The sequence below is a fragment of the Schistocerca americana genome, chromosome 8 (assembly GCF_021461395.2).
Source record: "Schistocerca americana isolate TAMUIC-IGC-003095 chromosome 8, iqSchAmer2.1, whole genome shotgun sequence".
NCBI lineage: Eukaryota > Metazoa > Arthropoda > Insecta > Orthoptera > Acrididae > Schistocerca > Schistocerca americana.
This window is the reverse complement of record NC_060126.1, coordinates 124,042,072-124,061,885: the sequence shown is the minus strand read 5'-3', so window position 1 is coordinate 124,061,885 and position 19,814 is coordinate 124,042,072. Positions and strand designations below refer to the sequence as shown.

The following is a 19,814-nucleotide window of genomic DNA, read 5'->3' as shown; positions in this document are numbered from 1 at the left end:
AAACCTAACTAACCTAAGGACATCACACACATCCAAGCCCGAGGCAGGATTCGAACCTGTGACCGTAGCAGTCGCGCGGTTCCGGACTGCGCGCCTAGAACCGCTAGACCACCGCGGCCGGCGACAGGATTTGGGCTGGACATCATTGAAAGAAAGGCGTTTTTCGTTGCGACGGAATCTTCTCACGAAATTCCAATCACCAACTTTCTCCCCCGAATACGAAAGTATTTTGTTGACACCGACCTAAATAGAGAGGAACGATCACCACGATAAAATAAGGGAAAGCAGAGCTCGTACGGAAAGATATAGGTGTTCATTCTTTCCGCGCGCTATACGAGATTGGAATGAAAGAGAATTGTGAAGGTGGTTCGATGAATCCTCTGCCAGGCACTTAAGTGTGTTTCCCAGAGTATCCATGTAGATGTAGATGAGCCGTCGTCCTCCAGAATGCGAGTCTAGTGTGCTATCCACTGCGCCACCTCGCTCGGTACCTTGGGCTTGGATGTGTGTGATGTCCTTAAGTTAGTTTGGTTTAACTAGTTGTAAGTCTAGGGCCAGATGACCTCAGATGTTAAGTCCCATAGCGCTTAGAGCCATTTGAACCAAGAATCAATAGATTAAGAAAGTTTGCACTTTTATCCTTGTTTGGTCGCCATCTTTGGGATCAGTTGTGTAGTAGGAAACGAACTTATAACTCGAAATCTAATTCGTGCAATAATAATAAAGCTCCTGAAATAAGTCTAAATGTTTCGTAATAATAAAATTATAAACAGCCGACCAGTTGCAATGGATAAAGAAATTTTTTACCTAGGTTTCGACAAATATAAATTTGTCTTCTTCAGAAGGTAGCAACTTTACATTAGTAAGGACTAATGTACCATCGCCGTTTTTACAATTGTCGGGATAGTTCCATCTGTCAAAAATAAAATACAGCCCTAGAATTAGGGTTTGTCACGTAAATATAAAATAGCTCATGGATCCTGCAGAGCTCACAACCGAGCTCATATTTGTTTAAAATATTAAAATATCTAAATACTTCGTTTAATTATTAGAATTTTACCTCACTTGTTTTGTATTTTTCCAAGTAACTAGCATTTTTGCTGTTATTGATTTTTATTGAACATTGTGTATGTGAAGCAACTTTGTGAAGACGCTGCTAAACAATTGCGGCAAGCAGGAGCGCAGGTGCCGGTTAGTTACCTTGATGTCGCTGGGGTAGACGAAGGAGCGACCGTCGTCAGGGGCGACGACGCCTATGGTGGCAGGGGACATGGGGAGGCCGGTGCGCGAGTTCCAGCAGGTGACGCGGTGGTTGTTCACCTCCATCTGGAAGAGCACGCCCGTCTCCTCGTCCAGGAAGCTGCCAGTCGACTGGCCGCTGGGCCCGCGCGATCCCACTGCCCGGAAGGAGCGGAACCAGGGCGTCGTGCCAGCCGCGGTCCTGCAAACGCCGGCCATTCTGAAGTACTCTCATGGCTGCGACATCCGTACCAGGTCGGGTTGACAGAGGAGATAGAGAAGATCCAAAGAAGAGCGGCGCGTTTCGTCACAGGGTTATTGGTAAGCGTGACAGCGTTACGGAGATGTTTAGCAAACTCAAGTGGCAGATTCTTCAAGACAGGCGCTCTGCATCGCAGTGTAGCTTGCTGTCCAGGTTTCGAGAGGGTGTGTTTCTGGATGAGTTATCGAATATATTGCTTCCCCCTACTTATACTTCCGAGAAGATCACGAATGTAAAATTAGAGAGATTCGAGCGCGCACGGAGGCTTTCCGGCAGTCGTTCTTCCCGCAAACCATACGCGTGTGGAACAGCAAGTGCCCTCCGCCACACACCGTTGGGTGGCTTGCGGAGTATAAATGTAGATGTAGGTGTAGTTTCGGTGCATAACCATCTGACACAAAGCTTACAGGACAATTGGGATAGCCACCAGCATGCCACTGTTTAACACCCAGCTGAGGGCCGATGACGGTGGCGAAGTTCAGAGATTTTCATATACATCTGTACTCCGCAAGCTATTTTATGGTACGTCGCAGAGGGCACGTTGTCTACCACTGTCGCTTCCCCCTTTGCTGTTCCAGTTGCGGGTGGTACGCGGGAAGAAAGATTGTTGTTAAGTCTCTACTTTTACCTTCACGGTCTCTTCGCGAGATATATGGAGAAGGAACAACTACGCTGAGTGATTCTTCCAGGAATGTGCGCTCTCGGAACTTGAACAGCAAACCACACCACGCTGCAGAACACCTCTCTGGTAGCACCTGCCATTACAGTTGGCTGAGCAGTTTCGTGACGCTTTCGTGCTTACTGAATGAACCTATGACAAAACGCGCTGCTCTTCTTTGAGTCTTCTTTATTTCCTCTATCAGTTTGTACACATGAAAAAAAGTTTTGCATCACCCCGGTTCTAGGCGTTACAGCCTAGGGCATGGATATGTGTGATGTCCTTAGGTTAGTTAGGTTTAAATGGTTCCAAGTTCTAGGGGACTGATGACCTCAGAAGTTAAGTCCCATAGTGCTCAGAGCCATTTGAACCACTTTTTTTTCACCCCGGTTCCAAGAACTCCTGAAGATAGACGTTGACAGTGAATATTGTATCACAGACACAGAGCCTTTGGCTATTCAGAGATGTCACTAAACCCACCCAAAGACTTAAACAACCATGGATGAGGAGCGCCTATTAGACGGAGGGGGTCCGACAGCCGATCAATTCCAGTCATTCCACCAGGAAGGAGGTACACAGCTCGTGTCGTCTGTAGTTCAACCATGCCTAGACGGTCAATACCGCAGTTCGATCGCGCCCGTATTGTTACTTTGTGCCAGGCGTCTCTGAGTAAACCAAAGTGAAGCCCGCCCGGTTGGCCGTGCGGTCTAATGCACGGCTTTCAGGGCGGGAAGGAGCGCCTGGTCCCCGGCACGAATCCGCCCGGCGGATTTGTGTCGAGGTCCGGTGACCCGGCCAGTCTGTGGATGGTTTTTAGGCGGTTTTCCATCTGCCTCGGCGAATGTGGGCTGGTCCCCCTTATTCCGCCTCAGTTACACTATGTCGGCGATTGCTGCGCAAACAAGTTCTCCACGCACGCGTACACCACCACTACTCTACCACGCAAAGATAGGAGTTACACTCGTCTGGTGTGAGGCGTTCCCTGGGGAGTCCACCGGGGGCCGAACCGCACAATAACGCTGGGTTCGGTGTGGGGCGGCGGAAGGGGTGAAGTGGACGGCGGTAGTCGTCGTGGGGTTGTGGTGCGGCAGCGGCGGGGACGTTTCTAGGTCCCCGGTTAACATACAATACAACACGATAGAAACCAAAGCGATGTTGTTCGGACGTGGAGGAGATACAGAGAGACAGGAACTGTCTATGACATGCCTCGCTCAGGCCGCCCAAAGGCTACTACTGCAGTGGATGACTGCTACCTACGGATTATGGCTCGGAAGAACCCTGACAGCAACGCCATCATGTTTAATAATTCTATTCGGGCAGTTACAGGACATCGTGTTACGACTCAAACTGTGTGCAATTTTTTGCATGATACGCAGCTTCACTTCCGACATCCATGGCGAGGCCCATCTTTGTAACTACGACACCATGCAGCGCTTTACAGATGGGCCCAACAACATGCCGAATGGACCACTCAGAATTGGCATCACGTTCTCTACACCGATGAGTGTCGCATATGCCTTCAACCAGACAATAGTCTGAGACGTGATTGAAGGCAACCAGGTCAGGCTGAACGCCTTATACACACTGTCCAGCGAGTGCAAGGTTTCCTGCTGTTTTGGGGTGGCATTATATGGGGCCGACGTACGCCGCTGGTGGTCATGGAAGGCATCGTAACGGCTGTACGATACGTGAATGCCGTCTTCCGACCGATAGTGCAACCACATCGGCAGCATATTGGCAAGGCATTCGTCTTCATGGACGAAAATTCGCGACCCCATCGTCCACATCTCGTGAATGACTTCCTTCGGGATAACGAAATTGCTCGTCTAGAGAGGCCAGAATGTTCTCCAGACATGACCCTATCGAACATGCCTCGGATAGAATGAAAATGGCTCTTTATGGACGACGCTTACCACACCAACTCAATCGCCGTTGAGGAGTGGGACAATGTGGACCAGTACCTTGATGAACTTGTGGATAGTATGACACGACGAATGCAGGCATGCATCGATACAAGAGGACGTACTGCTGAGTATTAGAGGTACCGGAGTTTACAGCAATCTGGACCACCACCTCTTAAGGTCTCGCTATATGGTGGTACTACATGCAATGTGTGGTTCTCATGAGCAATAAAAATGGCGGAAATGGTGTTTATGTTGATCTCGATTCCAATTTTCTGTACAGGTTCCGTAACTCTTGGAACCGCGGTGATGCATAACTTTTTTTGTTGTGTGTAGTATGGATCTCGGAACGACGAGCAACAGTCAACAATTATTTGAACGAAGGTTTAGTAAATTCTCTCCTTCGTAGCGGCAACCCCTGCCCCAAGCGTCGATATACTATACGTCTCTCTTGAACCGTATCGTTCACCACAGTTCCTGTTTTTCACTTGGTCTTCTCGTGTTTGGAGTTTCCGAGCTTTCCTAGAGGGCAACCCCTGCCCCAAGCGTCGATCCTCTGCAGGTCTCCCTTGAACCGTATCGTTCACCACAGTTCCTGTTTTTCCCTTGGCTTACTCGTGTTTGGAGGGAGGAGGCGCAGTGTGCCGTGCTGAGGGCGGACGAGGCAGGTGAGACGAGTGTTTCGCCCTGGACGACCGTTCTGCAGGGCTTTTTTTTTTTTTTTCGTTCATGGGCTGGGGAAGCTATAAAGTCCGCCTGCGGCTGCCAATAACCTTCAGAAGGTGGTGTCGTCACTGAAAGTAAGATTTTTCATCTAGTTAGTGCAACGGTCGTCGTCTGGCGGGGCCAATCTCCCGGTGTTGTGGGAGCTATTAATAACTGTGTGGCAACGTTTCTCTGTTTTGAGTTTGTGATTGTAAATTGCCTTACGTGTGTGTTACTGCCCCCTTGCATGATCGTACATTTGAACATCATGCTGAATTAAAGGCGCACGTTGTAAAGAAACAAAAAAAAAGAAAATTTTTTTTGGCTGTGGACCTTGTGCAAGCCGCTGTTTTCCCATCGACGGCGTAGCTCACTGTTTGAATAAGCACATTGTAAAATGTTAAGTAACCTTGTACTGTTGGTTGTTTGGGTTCATAATATTTTGTACACTTTTATAGGGTAATGTTTATATCGTCAAAACATTTATAATTTTTTTATTGTTGTTGCCCTTTTCCTGTTCCCATTTTACACCCAAAGATTACTTGCAGTGCAAATGTCCTGACCGTCTGACTCATTATCGCCCAGCCCAAGCCGCTAAGGATAGAAACCAGAAATTTGGAGAGGGTGTTGATATCATACTGTAGGTGTCGTTTAACAAAGGATTTTTTGAAATTTCACCCTTTAGGGGTAAATTAGGAGATGAAAGGCTTTTTGAAAATATGGCGCTATTAACGTAATTTTGAAACTAGATCGACGAAAATTGGTATTTGATCTCTGAAGAAAGATGTATTTCAGCGTTTTTGGAAATTTAACCCTCTGTGGGTGTGAAATGGTGGGCGAAAGTCTTTTGTGAAAATAGATCGTTATTAAAGAAGAATTGAAATATTGTTAAAGATACAACAATGAAAATTGATATTTAAATTCTCTGTTCAATTCGCCAGGAAAATTTTAGAATTCACATTTAAATTCTCGGTTGCAGATAAAAAAAATGTTTAAGCGTTTTTGGAAATTCAAGCCTTAAGGGGGTGAAATAGGGGATGAAAATGTTTACCAAAATGTGACATTACGAAAGCATTTTGTAGCTAAACCCAAGAACACTTGTATTTGGAGTCTCAGTAATACATAAAAAAACACGTGTTTCACTGTTTTTGGAAATTCACCCCCTTATGGCAGTGAACAGGCGATGAAAGTTTTTATGGAAGTATTCCGTTATAGAAGCATTTTTGAAGCTAAACCTATGAAAACTTGGCTCCTCTGTTAGAAATAAAAAAGTTTGTTTCACTGTTTTTATAAAATAAACCCATAGGAGGGTGCAGCAGGGTCTCACTGATTCACTGACATATCAGTGCCCAGCGAAAACTGCTATGAATATAAACTTAAAATTTGAAGAGGGTGTACGTAACTACTTGAAAGTAATCTGGATATTTAAGAAATTCTCTGTAACGATTTCAGAAAAAAATGGAATATTTCATAAATGAAATGTCAATAAATTCGTTTCTCCACGGTGTAGAGCTATATTTCCCGTAAAAAGTTCAATTTACGCGATATTTAACGGTTAAGAAACAATTCTGAAATGACTTTTTTTAAACCGTGAAATATTTTGTGAAATGATTTGTCTACAAGTAATCAATGAAACGGACTAGAGAAACGCTTGACGTGTCATAGAATGGTGCTCGAAATTTTGGGGTGTGAAATAAGCAATGCAACACTTTTTTCCTCAGCTAATTTTGGTTGAAAAACCCGAAATTTGTCGTGGGATATCGTGGAATATTCCCTCTTCAGCCCGTAAGGTTTCATAATGTTGCAATAGGTGGCGGCGCTACGGGTAGCCTACAAAATGGCGTCTGTGACAGAGGTGCTTTCCAAGCACAGATCTGTCAATGAGTTTCTTTTGGCAGAAAACGAGAACATCGCAGATATGCCTAGGCACCTGAAGAATGTGTATGGAGACCTGGCAGTGAACAAAGCCACGGTGAGTCGTTGGACGAGACCCCTGTCTTCATCGCAGCGAGATAACCCATCTGATCTCCCTCGTGCCGGCCGGCTGACACAGCTGTGACTCCTGCAACGTTGGAACGTGCGGACACTCTCATTCGAGTTGATCCACGGATCACAATCAAACACCACTCGCTGCACAATTGGACGTCTCTGTTGGTAGGGCTGACACATTTGTCTTCTAGTTGGGGCACTCAAAGATCGGTGCCCTCTCCGTCCCTCAACAGAATGCGATAGAGAGCAATGGACAACCATTTGTGCTAAACTGCTTGCACGTTACAACGCTAATTGTGAGAATTTTTTGGTGACCATTATCACCGGCGATGAAAACATGGGTTCATAATATCGAACCGAAAACAAAACGGCAATCCATAGGGTGCCGCCACACTACCTCTCTCCCGAAAAAGAATTCAAAACCACACCCTCTGGTGGTAAAGCCATGCCGGCGAGCTTTTGGAATTCTGAAGGGGTTATTCTATTTGATGCGCTCCGTCATGGTACAACGCTAAACTTTGAAGTCTGTTGAAGTGAAAGTGAAGAAACGATTTCAGCGTGTTCGTCGCCAGAAAAGTTCAAACGAACTGCTCCTTCTCCATGGCAGCGCAAGCCCCCGCACAAATATAGGCCCTCGAGAGGAGCTCACGAAACTTCATTGGACTCGTCTTCCTTATCCGTCCTACAGCCCAGATCTCACACCTTTCTGTTTGGGCCAATGCACTCTGCAGGAAGAAGTACATGGATGATAGGAAGGTTATTGATGAAGCAAGACGTTGGCTTCGATGTCGATTATTAGAGTGGTACCGTGTGGCATAGGAGCCCTCCCCGGAAGGTGAAAAATACGGTTTTGCATCCAAAGGAGTGGGGAGATAATGTGGTGTATTGGAATCCTAAATAAAAGGAACCGCTTGCATTACTTACTGAACGCCCCTCTTATGTACAGCAAATGAGGTGCCACTAGCTGGCAGCGGTGGCCCGAGCGGTTCTAGGCGCTTCAGTCCGGAACCGTGCGACTGATACGGTCGCAGGTTAGAATCCTGCCTCGGGCATGGATGTGTGTGATATCCCTAGGTTAGTTGGCTTTGAGTAGTTCTAAGTTCTAGGGGACTGATGACCTCAGATGTTAAGTCCCATAGAGCTCAGAGCCATTTAAACCATTTTTTGAGGTGCCACTTGAAAATTTAAACTTCAGTGTTAGAATCACGAATAGTATTAGGGGATCTTTGTCGGTGTTGCATCATTCAAATGTTTCTGTAACCTAGCCATTACAATTGCTACACCAAGAAGAAATGCAGATAATAAACTGGTATTCATCGGACAAATATATTATACTAGAACTGACATGTGATTACGTTTTCACGCGATTTTGGTGCATAGATCCTGATAAATCAGTACCCAGAACAACCACCTCTGGCCGTAATAACGGCCTTGATACTCCTGGTCATTGAGTCAAACAGATCTTGGATGGCGTGTACAGGTACAGGTGCACATGCAGTTTCAACACGATACCGCAGTTCATCAAGAGTGGCGTATTTTGACGAGCCAGTTGCTCGCCCACCATCGATCAGACGTTTTCAGTTGGTGAGATATCAGGAGAATGTGTTGACCAGGGCAGCAGTCGAACATTTTCTGTATCAAGAAAGGCCCGTACAGGACCTGAAACATGCGGTCGTGCATTATCCTGCTGAAATGTAGGGTTTCGCAGGGATCGAATGAAGGGTAGGACCACGGGTCGTAACACATCTGAAATGTAACGTCCACTGCTCAAAGTGCCGTCAATGCGAACAAGAGGTGACCGTGACGTGTAACCAATGGCACCCCATACCACCACGCCGGGTGATACGCCAGTATGGCGATGACGAATACACGCTTCCAATGTGCGTTCACCGCGATGTCGCCAAACACGGATGCGACCATCATGATTCTGTAAACAGAACCTGGATTTATCCGAAAAAGTGACGTTTTGCCATTCATGCATCCAGGTTCGTCGTTGAGTACACCATCGCAGTTGCTCCTCTCTGTGATGCAGCGTCAAGGGTAGCCGCAGCCGAGGTCTCCGAGCTGATAGTCCATGCTGCTGCAAACGTCGTCGAACTGTTCGTGCAAATGGTTGTTGTCTTGCAAGCGTCCCCATCTGTTGATTCAGGGATCGAGACGTGGCTGCACGATCCGTTACAGCCATGCGGATAAGATTCCTGTCATCTCGACTGCTAGTGATACGAGGCCGTTGGGATCCAGCACGGCGTTCCGTATTACCCTCCTGAACTCACCGATTTCATTTTCTGCTAACAGTCACTGGATCTCGACCAACTCGAGCAACAATGTCGCGATTCGATAAACCGCAATCGCGATAGGCTACCATCCGACCTTTATCAATGTCGGAAACGTGATGGTACGCATTTCTCCTCCTTACGCAAGGAATCACAACAACGTTTCACCAGGCAACGCCGGCCAACTGCAGTTTGTGTATGAGAAATCGGTTGGAAGCTTTCCTCATGTCAGCACGTTGTAAGTGTCACCACCGGCGCCAACCTTGTGTGAATGCTCTGAAAAGCTAATCGTTTGCGTATCACAGCATCTTCTTCCTGTCGATTAAATTTCGCGTCTGTAGCACGTCATCTTCGTGGTGTAGCAATTTTAATGGCCAGTAGTGTATGTTATTTCTTGCTTTCAGACAATTCGTTTCTCAAATCGTTTCGCCATTTTTAATGTCTCTCGAAACACGTAATGGACTGTGGGGCAGAGTGAACCAACCTGTTGCGCAGGAGTCTGGTGGAGACGGCATACTCGGTGGTGGCGGACAGCGCGTGGAAGTAGAGGGTGCGGAAGCCGCCGTCCGCGGGGTCTGGCGCCGACAGCGCCGCCGAGAAGACGCCGTCCGTCCACTGGAAGTCCAGCCCGGCGATGCGGTAGTCGCCGTGCTGCGGCTCGAAGAAGAAGAAGTGGTGCTGCACGCGGAACGACGACATGCGCGCCAGGTCGAACACCACCATGGCGTAGGATCCCAGGTCCGGCAGGTAGGCGAACGCCTCGGCGCACCTGTCCGCCGTCACGTCCACCGCGATGTGCGCGAAGAACGAGTTCGGTCGGTAGTCCGCCTCCTTCAGGTAGTAGCTGCGGGCACACGGCCGCGCGTCGGCACGTAAGGCAGTGCAGGTCCACAGTATCTGCAATATCTAAATCGATAAATGTAGGGTAATTTACTTGCGATTGTACAGACTACCACTGTCAGGGACACCAAAAGACTTATAATATCAAGTTTGTTTGTGTGGCCATCCTCCGCAGCAAGCATATAAATACTGCGACATAAAAGTTTTCTGGATTTGGTACCGCGTCGTAATGTAAAAAACTACTGCTGCTATAGAAAAACCAACGTTTCGGCCACGATTGCAGCGGCCTTCTTCTGGGTCTAATGGTGCGTTCTAGCTATGCAGTGTCCTTCATATTTTATTGTTAATGTTCACTGCGCATGGAATTACATCATAATTTTAAAAAGGTAGATAGTTTCATTGGTCACTTAAGGAAGAAGGAGAGGGAACTTTATTTTTCCAGGTGGTTATTTTAATAGGTTATTACTAAAATAAAGTTCCCTCTCCTTCTTCCTTAAGTGACCAATGCAACTATTTACCTTTTTAAAATTATGATGTAATTCCATGCGCAGTGAACATTAACAACAAAATATAAAGGACACTGCACAGCTGGAACGCACCATTAGACCCAGAAGAAGGCCGCTTCAATCGTGGCCGAAAACGTTGGTTTTTCTATAGCAGCAGTAGTTTTTTACATTATGACGCGGTACGAAACCTAGAAAACTTTTATGTCGAGTGACTCTGGCCGCGGAAGCCTACGCAATTATATAAATACTTGTTTTGCAGGCCGTGCAGTTCTAGGCGCTGCAGTCTCGAACCGCGCGACCGCTACGGTCGCAGGTTCGAATCCTGCCTCGGGCATGGATGTGTATTATGTCCTTAGGTTAGTTAGGTTTAATTAGTTCTAAGTTCTAGACAACTGATGACCTCAGAAGTCGCATAGTGCTCAGAGCCATTTTGAACTTGTTTTGCAAATCAAATTGCCTTTTCCTGCTGCTAGTTACATTATATCTCCCATACGCTTTTCGCCTTCTCCTGTTCTAAGGTATCATCAGCGGGATCTATAACGATACAGTCTTGTTAGTTATAGATTATAAAACAGTTCAGTTCGCGATTTTTTGTAAAAAAAGTAATTACTTACGATTTGCTGATTTGCGTTTCCTCACATCTGGTCTGGAGGTCGCACTACCACTTTTATCAAATGGGTCTGAGCACTATCTACATCTACATCTACATCCATACTCCGCAAGCCACCTGACGGTGTGTTGCGGAGGGTACCTTGAGTACCTCTATCGGTTCTCCCTTCTATTCCAGTCTCGTATTGTTCGTGAAAAGAAGGATTGTCGGTATGCTTCTGTGTGGGCTCTAATCTCTCTGATTTTATCCTCATGGTCTCTTCGCGAGATATACGTAGGAGGGAGCAATATGCTGCTTGACTCTTTGGTGAGCGTATGTTCCCGAAACTTCAACAAAAGCCCGTACCGAGCTACTGAGCGTCTCTCCTGCAGAGTCTTCCACTGGAGTTTATCTATCATCTCCGTAACGCTTTCGCGATTACTAAATGACCCTGTAACTAAGCGCGCTGCTCTCCGTTGGATCTTCTCTATCTCTTCTATCAACCCTATCTGGTACGGATCCCACAATGCTCAGCAGTATTCAAGCAGTGGGAGAACAAGCGTACTGTAACCTACTTACTTTGTTTTCGGATTGCATTTCCTTATGATTCTTCCAATGAATCTCAGTCTGGCATCTGCTTTACCAACGATCAGCTTTATATGATCATTCCATTTTAAATCACTCCTAATGCGTACTCCCAGATAATTTATGGAATTAACTGCTTCCAGTTGCTGACCTGTTATATTGCAGCTAAATGATAAGGGATGTATCTTTCTATGTATTCGCAGCACATAACACTATGGGACTTAAGACCTGAGGTCTTCAGTCCCCTAGAACGTAGAACTACTTAAACCTAACTAACCTAAGGACATCGACACACATCCATGCCCGAGGCAGGATTTGAACCTGCGACCGTAGCGGTCGCGTGGTTCCAGACTGAAGCGCATAGAACCGCTCGGCCACACTGGCCGGCCACTTTTATCACTGCCATATATTCACATCTTGGTGTTCTCGCCATCCACACACTGTTCGTCATGTTTCTCACCACACAGCGCGCATCTTATTTGTAGGTCCGTGTGTTTTAGTGTGCATGTCCTTGTGTCATGGGCCTCGGCGCATTTTCTGCACCTTACTGCCATGGTGCAGTGTGCTGCAGTGTGATTCAGGCCCTGGTACCTGAAGCACTGCACCATCTTGTTTTTGCGGCGCAGTGGTTCAGTCGTCACAGGGACAGCCAGGATTGTATTTCCCTCTTGTTTTGCGGGATATCTGGCAGTGTGACCTGATATAGGGGCCATTTGCTCCCTGTGTTGCCCATCTGCTGGACCGCCTTGACGACGTACCCCTGGGCAGTCAAGTCTGTTTTGATCGCCTGGAGGGACAGTCGCCTCGGGAGGTCTCGGATCACAATGTTCTTGTTACGTGTCTTTGTTGTGGGGAATGTGTAGTGGGGTATGTTTTTGTTGTTAAGAAGTGTTTTGATTGTGGTGTAGTGTTCAAGTGTGCCTACTGTTATTTTGATTTTGTCACCACCAGGAGGTTTTGCCTGGAAACTGCCTCCCCCGATTTCTGTTTTTAGCATCTCGAAAGTTCCTCATAGTTCTGGGTAAACTCTGCGACAGTCGGAGGGAAGTGGTGGGTGACATGGTTTTGGGTTTGTGTTGTGTCGTGTGATGTCTCTGGCTCATCAGCCACCGCCTGAAACCTGTTCGGGGTGGGTCCCACTCCCCGAACCGCCGGAAGCCTCGGGTGGCGAAAGGTTTTCTTCGCCAGCACGAAACCGTCCGAGTCTTGCCCGTTTACGTGGTTCCCTTCCATTGCCGTTGTTTCCTGGTCCCCTCCCAGGCCGACGAAAGGTGCTGTCGAGGCGCAGGTTCCTCACAGTGTGCTGGAGTGGTTGGGGTGGGGGTGGTGGAGTGCTGCTGAGTGCTTCTCCTTCCTGTCCTTCCTTGCACGCCGCTGTTTTGATGAGGTGGACTTGAGTCCAGGGATTTGAGGAACTGAGATCGGGTAGGGGGTTGGTTAGCAGTTGCGCGTTTGGGAAGGATTTTGGTCGGTTGACGGGACATCTGCTTGCCACTTAGTCGGAGGATGTGTTCGGCGAGGCGATTTTGGCCGTTGGCAAGCAGGAGCGGTCTAGGGGGGAAGGGGGGGGGATCGCAAATACTAACAAGTATTTCTTTGTGATATGCGTGTGTTTGCCATGTCTGGAGCGGAAAGGGGGTTTGCTGCCAGGTGATTGTCAGTTACAACTTTAGTTGTCACCGTTGGGTTTTCCGGTTGCATTGCTGACCCTAGGAGAACGATGGTAGACGCGGAATTCTGGACGGAGGCTGCGGAAAGCCTTTCTGTGGCTCCGCGGCCTGCTTCCAGGTCCTGGCCTACTTTTTCCCTATTCTTGGGGGGAGCAGAGACTAACTGTGAGGTAGCCGAAGCACTCGAAACGGCCGGCGGCGCGGCCAGCGGCAACAAGAAAATGCGCCTCGTGTCGTCAGCGGAAAGAGACCGTCGCCACTCCAAGGCACCACCTCGACGAGAAGACACGACAATTCTGCTGTCAGGCGACGCCATGCAAAACTTCCCAAGTGCTGTTCTGCTGAGCTGCTAGACCTCGGTGCAAGTGCCTGTCAGTGTTTTAATAAAAACTGAGCCCTAAAACACTTCTGTTTGTACTCCCGTGCAAGCGGGGGCCTAAGGCTGACAGTGCGCGAGAAAGAGGAGCAAGCTCAACCCTTCAGTGCCACTCAGCGAGTGTCAGGTTCACGTCTCGTCCTGATCTTTATAGCCGCTGGAGCACAGGTTTCTCTGCATCCTCGGTGCCAATTAGGCGCTAGCGGAATCGGCGCGGCAGCGGGTGGTGGTGGTGGGGGGGGGCAGCTGCGGGCGTCGAGTCCTGGCGTCTCGTCTCGATGTGGCCTGTTTATTCGATCCACCGCCACCGAACTGCCTCCAACGGTGCGCTCTCGTCTTGTTCTCGCTAATGTTGTGTTCCGTGCGGTGCTGAGTTGTGTGCCGCCATCGCGGTTGACCAGGTTATCACTGACCTGTATCTTCACTGCCTCTTTAATAATAGAGTCCCAGAGACGCTTCGCTCTACACAGTCTCTTCTGAGAAAAATAGGGGTAAGCTTTAGGTTCAAAATGGCTCTGAGCACTATGGGACTTAACATCAGTGGTCATCAGTCCCCTAGAACTTAGAACTACTTAAACCTAACTAACCTAAGGACATCACACACATCCATGCCCGAGGCAGGATTCGAACCTGCGACCATAGCAGTCGCGCAGCTCCGGACTGAGCGCCTAGAACCGCGAGACCACCGCGGCCGGCTAAGCTTTAGGGAAAGACAGGTAACGTACTGTGTGTACAAGATCCAAGAGGGAAAAATAAGAGTGGAAGACCAAACACGAAGCGCTCAGGTTAGAAAAGGTGTCAGACGTTGCTATCTTCAGTGAAAGTGAAGAAGAACTACAGGATCTGTTGAATGGAATTTTTTTAATGAGTGAAGAATATGGACTGAGAGTAAATCGAAGAAAGACGAAAGTAACGAGAAGCAGCAGAAATGAGAATAGCGAGGAACATAACATCATAATCGGGAATCACAAAGCACTCGAAGTTAAGGAATTCTGGTACCTAGGCAGCAAAATAACCAATGACGTACGGGGCAAGGAGGACATGAAAAGCAGACTAGCACTGGAAAAAGGACATTCCCGGGAAAGAGAAGTCTACTAGAACCAAACATAGCCGGCCGGTGTGGCCGTGCGGTTCTAGGCGCTTCAGTTTGGAACCGCGTGACCGCGACGGTCGCAGATTCGAATCCTGCCTCGCGCATGGATGTGTGTGATGTCCTTAGGTTAGTTAGGTTTAAGTAGTTCTAAGTTCTAGGGGACTGATGACCACAGATGTTAAGTCCCATAGTGCTCGGAGCCATTTGAACCTTTGAACCAAACATAAGCGTCAATTTGAGGAAGAAATTTCTGAGAATTTACGTTTGGAGCACAGCACACATGGACCGTGGAAAATATGAACAGAACAGAATGGGAGCATTTGAGGCATGATACTACAGACTAGTTTTGGAAATTCAGTGGACTGATTAGGAAGGAATGTGGAGGTTGTGCGCAGAATCGGAGATGAAAGGAATACATGGAAAACACTGAAAAGAAGAAAGGAGAGGATGATAGGACATGTGTTAAGACATCAGCGAAGAACTTCCATGGTATTAGAGGGAGGTGCAGAGGTTAAAAACTGTAGAGGAAGGCAGAGAATGGAATACATCCAGTAAAGAATTGAGGATGTAGGTTGCAACTGCTCCTTGAGATGAGAGGGTTGGCACAGAAGAGGAATTCGTGGCGGACTGCATCAAATCAGAAGACCAATGAGGAAAAAAAGAAGAAAGACTGTACTTGAAGATGGGCCGGTCGTTGAGCAGGTTGAAAACGAGGATCTGCGGTGCGGTGATGGTGACGACAGTGCCGTTGCCAGGATCGGCGAGCCCGGTGTCGACGACCCAGAGGCGGTCGCATGGATCCACCCAGACGCGGTAGGTGGAGGTGATGCGCGGTGCGCTGCCCCTGCTGGTGGGCCCCCTGCCCAGCCGGTTCGTCTCCCAGTTGGGATAGGGCCGCAGCGCAGGCGACCGCCGCGCCGTACTCTTCCCTGTGGACAAACCAGGCCACGCTGCATCTTAGCACGTTGCCTCTTTCCTTAGACACAAGTACACTACTGGCTATTAAAATTGCGACACCAAGAAGAAATGCAGCTGATAAACGGGTATTCATTGCACTAATATATTATACAAGAACTGGCATGTGATTACATTTTCACGCAATTTCGGTGCATAGATCCTGAGAAACCAGTACCCAGAACAACCACCTATGGCCGTAATAACGGCTTTCATACGCCTGGGCATCGAGTCAAACAAAGCTTGGATGGCGTGTATAGGTACAGCTGCCCATGCAGCTTCAACACGATACCACAGTTCATCAAGAGTAGTGACTGGCGTATTGTGACCAGCCAGTTGCTCGGCCACCATTGACCAGACGTTTTCAGTTGGTGAGAGATCTGGAGAATGTGCTGGACAGGGAAGCACTCGAACATTTTCTGTATCCAGAAAGACCCGTACAGGACCTGCAACATGCGGTCGTGCATTATCCTGCTGAAATGTAGGGTTTCGCAGGGATCGAATGAAGGGTAGAGCCATAGGTCGTGACAAATCTGAAATGTAGTGTCCACTGTTCAAAGTGCGGTCAATGCGAACAAGAGGTGACCGAGACGTGTAACCAATGGCACACCATACCATCACGCTGGGTGGTACGCCAGTATGGCGATGACGAATACACTCTTCCAATGTGCGTTCGAGCGATGTCGCCAAACACGGATGCGACTATCATGTTGCTGTAAACAGAACCTGGATTCATCCGAAAAAATGACATTTTTCCATTCGTGCACCCAGGTTCGTCGTTGAGTACACCATCGCAGGCGCTCCTGTCTGTGATGCAGCGTCAAGAGTAACCGCAGCCATGGTCTCCGAGCTGATAGTCCATGCTGCTGCAAACGTCGTCGAACTGTTCGTGCAGATGGTTGTTGTCTTGCAAACGTCCCCATCTCTTGACTCAGGGATCGAGACGTAGCTGCACGATCCGTTACAGCCATGCGGATAAGATTCCTGTCATCTCGACTGCTAGTGATACGAGGCCGTTGGGGTCCAGCGTTCCGTATTATCCTCCTGAACCCACCGATTCAATATTCTGCTAACAGTCATTGGATCTCGACCAACGCGAGCAGCAATGTCGCGATACGATAAACCGCAATCGCGATAGGCTAAAATCCGACCTTTATCATAGTCGGAAACGTGATGGTACGCATTTCTCCTCCTTACACGAGGCATCACAACAACGTTTCACCAGGCAACGCCGGTCAACTGCAGTTTGTGTATGAGAAATCGGTTGGAAACTTTCCTAATGTTAGCACGTTGTAGGTGTCGTCACCGGCGCCAACCTTGTGTGAATGCTCTGAAAAGCTAATCATTTGCGTATCACAGCATCTTCTTCCTGTCCGTTAAATTTCGCGTCTGTAGCACGTCATCTTTGTGGTGTAGCAATTTTAATGGCCCGTAGTGTACCTTGGACTGATTAATCGTCTCCTTTACCTAACACTCGAATTCACTGAACAATTAAAATTAACAAATTACTATATACTTGCTGCGACCTTTACCCCTGTCCCTGTAAGAATAATGTTATTGCGCTAGCGGAAAAATAGAACATGTATGCAGATGAGAAAGAAGTTTTGTTCATATAATATTCAAATTGCTCATTGTGTGTGTAGAAAAAAAAAAAAAAATACAGTGGCATCCAATAATCGGAAAGTTTTCAGAACAAGTAATTCATTATATTCAGAGCCTAAGCTGTACTCCTTGCATGTTCGCAGCATGCAGAGCCCAGTAATCACGAAGTCAACAATTATTTCACTTAGCCATATTAGAAGGGCCAAAAACACTGTGTCAAATATCTGTACTGTAGTGTTATTCATCGAAATGAATTCAAAAATTTGCATGGAAATGGTTACTCGTTTAGTTTACAGATGCTCAGATAGCTTTTTACATATAAACGGTGCAGCTAAACTAATACTTTTGGTTTAAATACAGTCTAAGTGTTTCGATTTTTTCGTTCACTGCTTTATGTTTACAACTGACCTTTTCTCTGCTGCTTTGCTCCTCTATGCACCTCATCCTTTTCCACAAGTATAGCCCCAATAAAACAGGTTGATAGAGCAAGCTAATACTACTCCCAGAACATGCATGTCGTGCTGGGCAGTCTACATGTCAGGAACTTGAAAACAGTTTTTTTGCCTCTGACATAAAGGGCCCCCAAAAGCAGGTCGATAAGGCAGGTCGACACTATTCCCGCTAAATATGACTGTTGTGTAGGGCAGTCTGTACAGCATGTGTCGGAAAAAACACATTTTTGTCCTTATCTGCGCTCCTAATGGAGCTAGGAGCCCACAGTGCTGATACTAATGTAGCTAGCTGTTTATGTCCCAGATTTGGTTGAAATCGATCTTGGGGTTTGGGAGCAATTCTGAATATAGGTGCATGTTGCTTCATACGTATATATGTTAACGAAGAGCAGTGCAAGGGAAAGATTGTGGATCAAGGCTTGTAAGAAAATGCAGCAGATCAAGTACAGCACGACGTTTTCAGAGCATTGCTGTGAAGCTGACATTGATATACCTTCGATGTCACGTGTACACATTGGAGATCGCCCAGTGCCTAGCATTTATATTATAGTTTCTGTAACACATGGAGATTGTAAGTTGCAGTAGATGTTTCATAAATGAGTGTAATGTTTAAGTGCATGGTAACTGTTAGACAAAATACGATGTTATACTTGGTTTCCTTTGCTGTTTACAGCTGGTGTCAAAGAAGTGTGCATGCATTGTGCATTTTATTTAAATGTTTTGATTTGTAATACTTTGCTGCAAGGCACTCAGGGTATGAGGGGTGACTAAGCCACCACCAGATATGGATCTCTTAACCAAAGTGTTTGCTACACTTGGATTCGGTTGCACCGTTTAAAGTCTGACCAACAGCAAGAGGGATGCTGTCGACTCACAAACATCTGGAGACAGGTGAGAGAAGCAAGTGAGTTTGTTGCTGTCTCTCTACGTTCTTGATAAGTTTGGAATGCAGAGAAAATCCTAGCGGTGTGCAATACTCAAAGAGCCCAGCAGTCAGAGTTGGATAAGGCCACAACGAGGCAAACCTTAAAGCAATGCAGGAGTTTCCAGGTTACAAGCCAGCCATAGAAAGTTCGAAATCTTAATCTTGTATGAAGTATGGGATGCGTGGTCACTTAACATCGTTTGTTCACTGAGTGGGATAGTAAATTGATCCCACCAATGACAAAGATGTACAACGGAAAATTCAGCACCCTCGCGGAAAGAGTGGGGAATCATGGTAAATGTGGTGTCACCGCCAGACACCACACTTGCTAGGTGGTAGCTTTAAATCGGCCGCGGTCCATTAGTATACGCCCGACCCGCGTGTCGCCACTGTCAGTGATAGCAGACCGACCGCCACCACACGGCAGGTCTAGAGAGACTTACGAGCTCTCGCCCAAGTTGTACAGCCGACGTTCATAGCAATGGTTCACTGACAAATACGCTCTCATTTGCCGAGACGATAGTTAGCATAGCCTTCAGCTACATTTGCTACGACCTAGCAAGGCGCCGTGTTCAATTGATATTGAGATTCTAAATGTATCATCAAGAGCGATGTTCTACAAATGTGGATTAAAGTTAAGTATTCCAGAAGCTACGTACTTTTCTTTATAGCATTCATTACGTATCCTGTTTCAGACCTCACGCCAGCCTGCGTGAGTTTGAGCGCGTGCCTTTCGGCTTCCTCTCATTGTGTCTGGGCTGTCTTGTCTAGACACAACAGTAACAACACTGCGGCAGAGGGTAGCCAAGCGGGCAAACATAAACAGTGAGTGATCAATGACACGAGAAATCAGAGATCCATCAGTCATCCTGAAGTGAATCAGTCAATGAGCCAGCAATACAGAGAGAGAGGAATCGGACAGGAGAAGAGAGACAATGTGTTTGCCTTGTGGAAGCACACCAAACTATAGTCGAGTGAGTCTTCAGACATTAAGCCAGATCACTGCATTCATTCTGACGTCAATCGTCACTTTCCACTTCATACTAAATAAACACTCTTTGCTGCCTGATGCTCGAATCTTTAAGCATCTGTCTGCACTTCGTCGTCTTATCTCAGCATCCAAATATCTGTACTACACTGTCACCGCTTGTGTGAAATAATCCCTGCAGACAACAGACTCCATCGCTGGGTCGGC

At 47.3% G+C, this 19,814-nt stretch overlaps 1 protein-coding gene across 1 annotated transcript in view; it reads right to left on the bottom strand.

The window, feature by feature from the left end:
- The window catches only part of LOC124545616 (L-dopachrome tautomerase yellow-f2-like), a gene marked incomplete at its 5' end in the record, with an annotated part of 55,094 nt that overhangs the window by 8,580 nt on the left and 26,700 nt on the right, over positions 1-19,814 (bottom strand). The window contains 3 exons of the mRNA XM_047124564.1: positions 1,201-1,441; positions 9,512-9,871; positions 15,363-15,615. Coding sequence (XP_046980520.1) covers positions 1,201-1,441; positions 9,512-9,871; positions 15,363-15,615 — 854 coding nt within the window. The remainder of the gene's footprint in view (positions 1-1,200; positions 1,442-9,511; positions 9,872-15,362; positions 15,616-19,814) is intronic.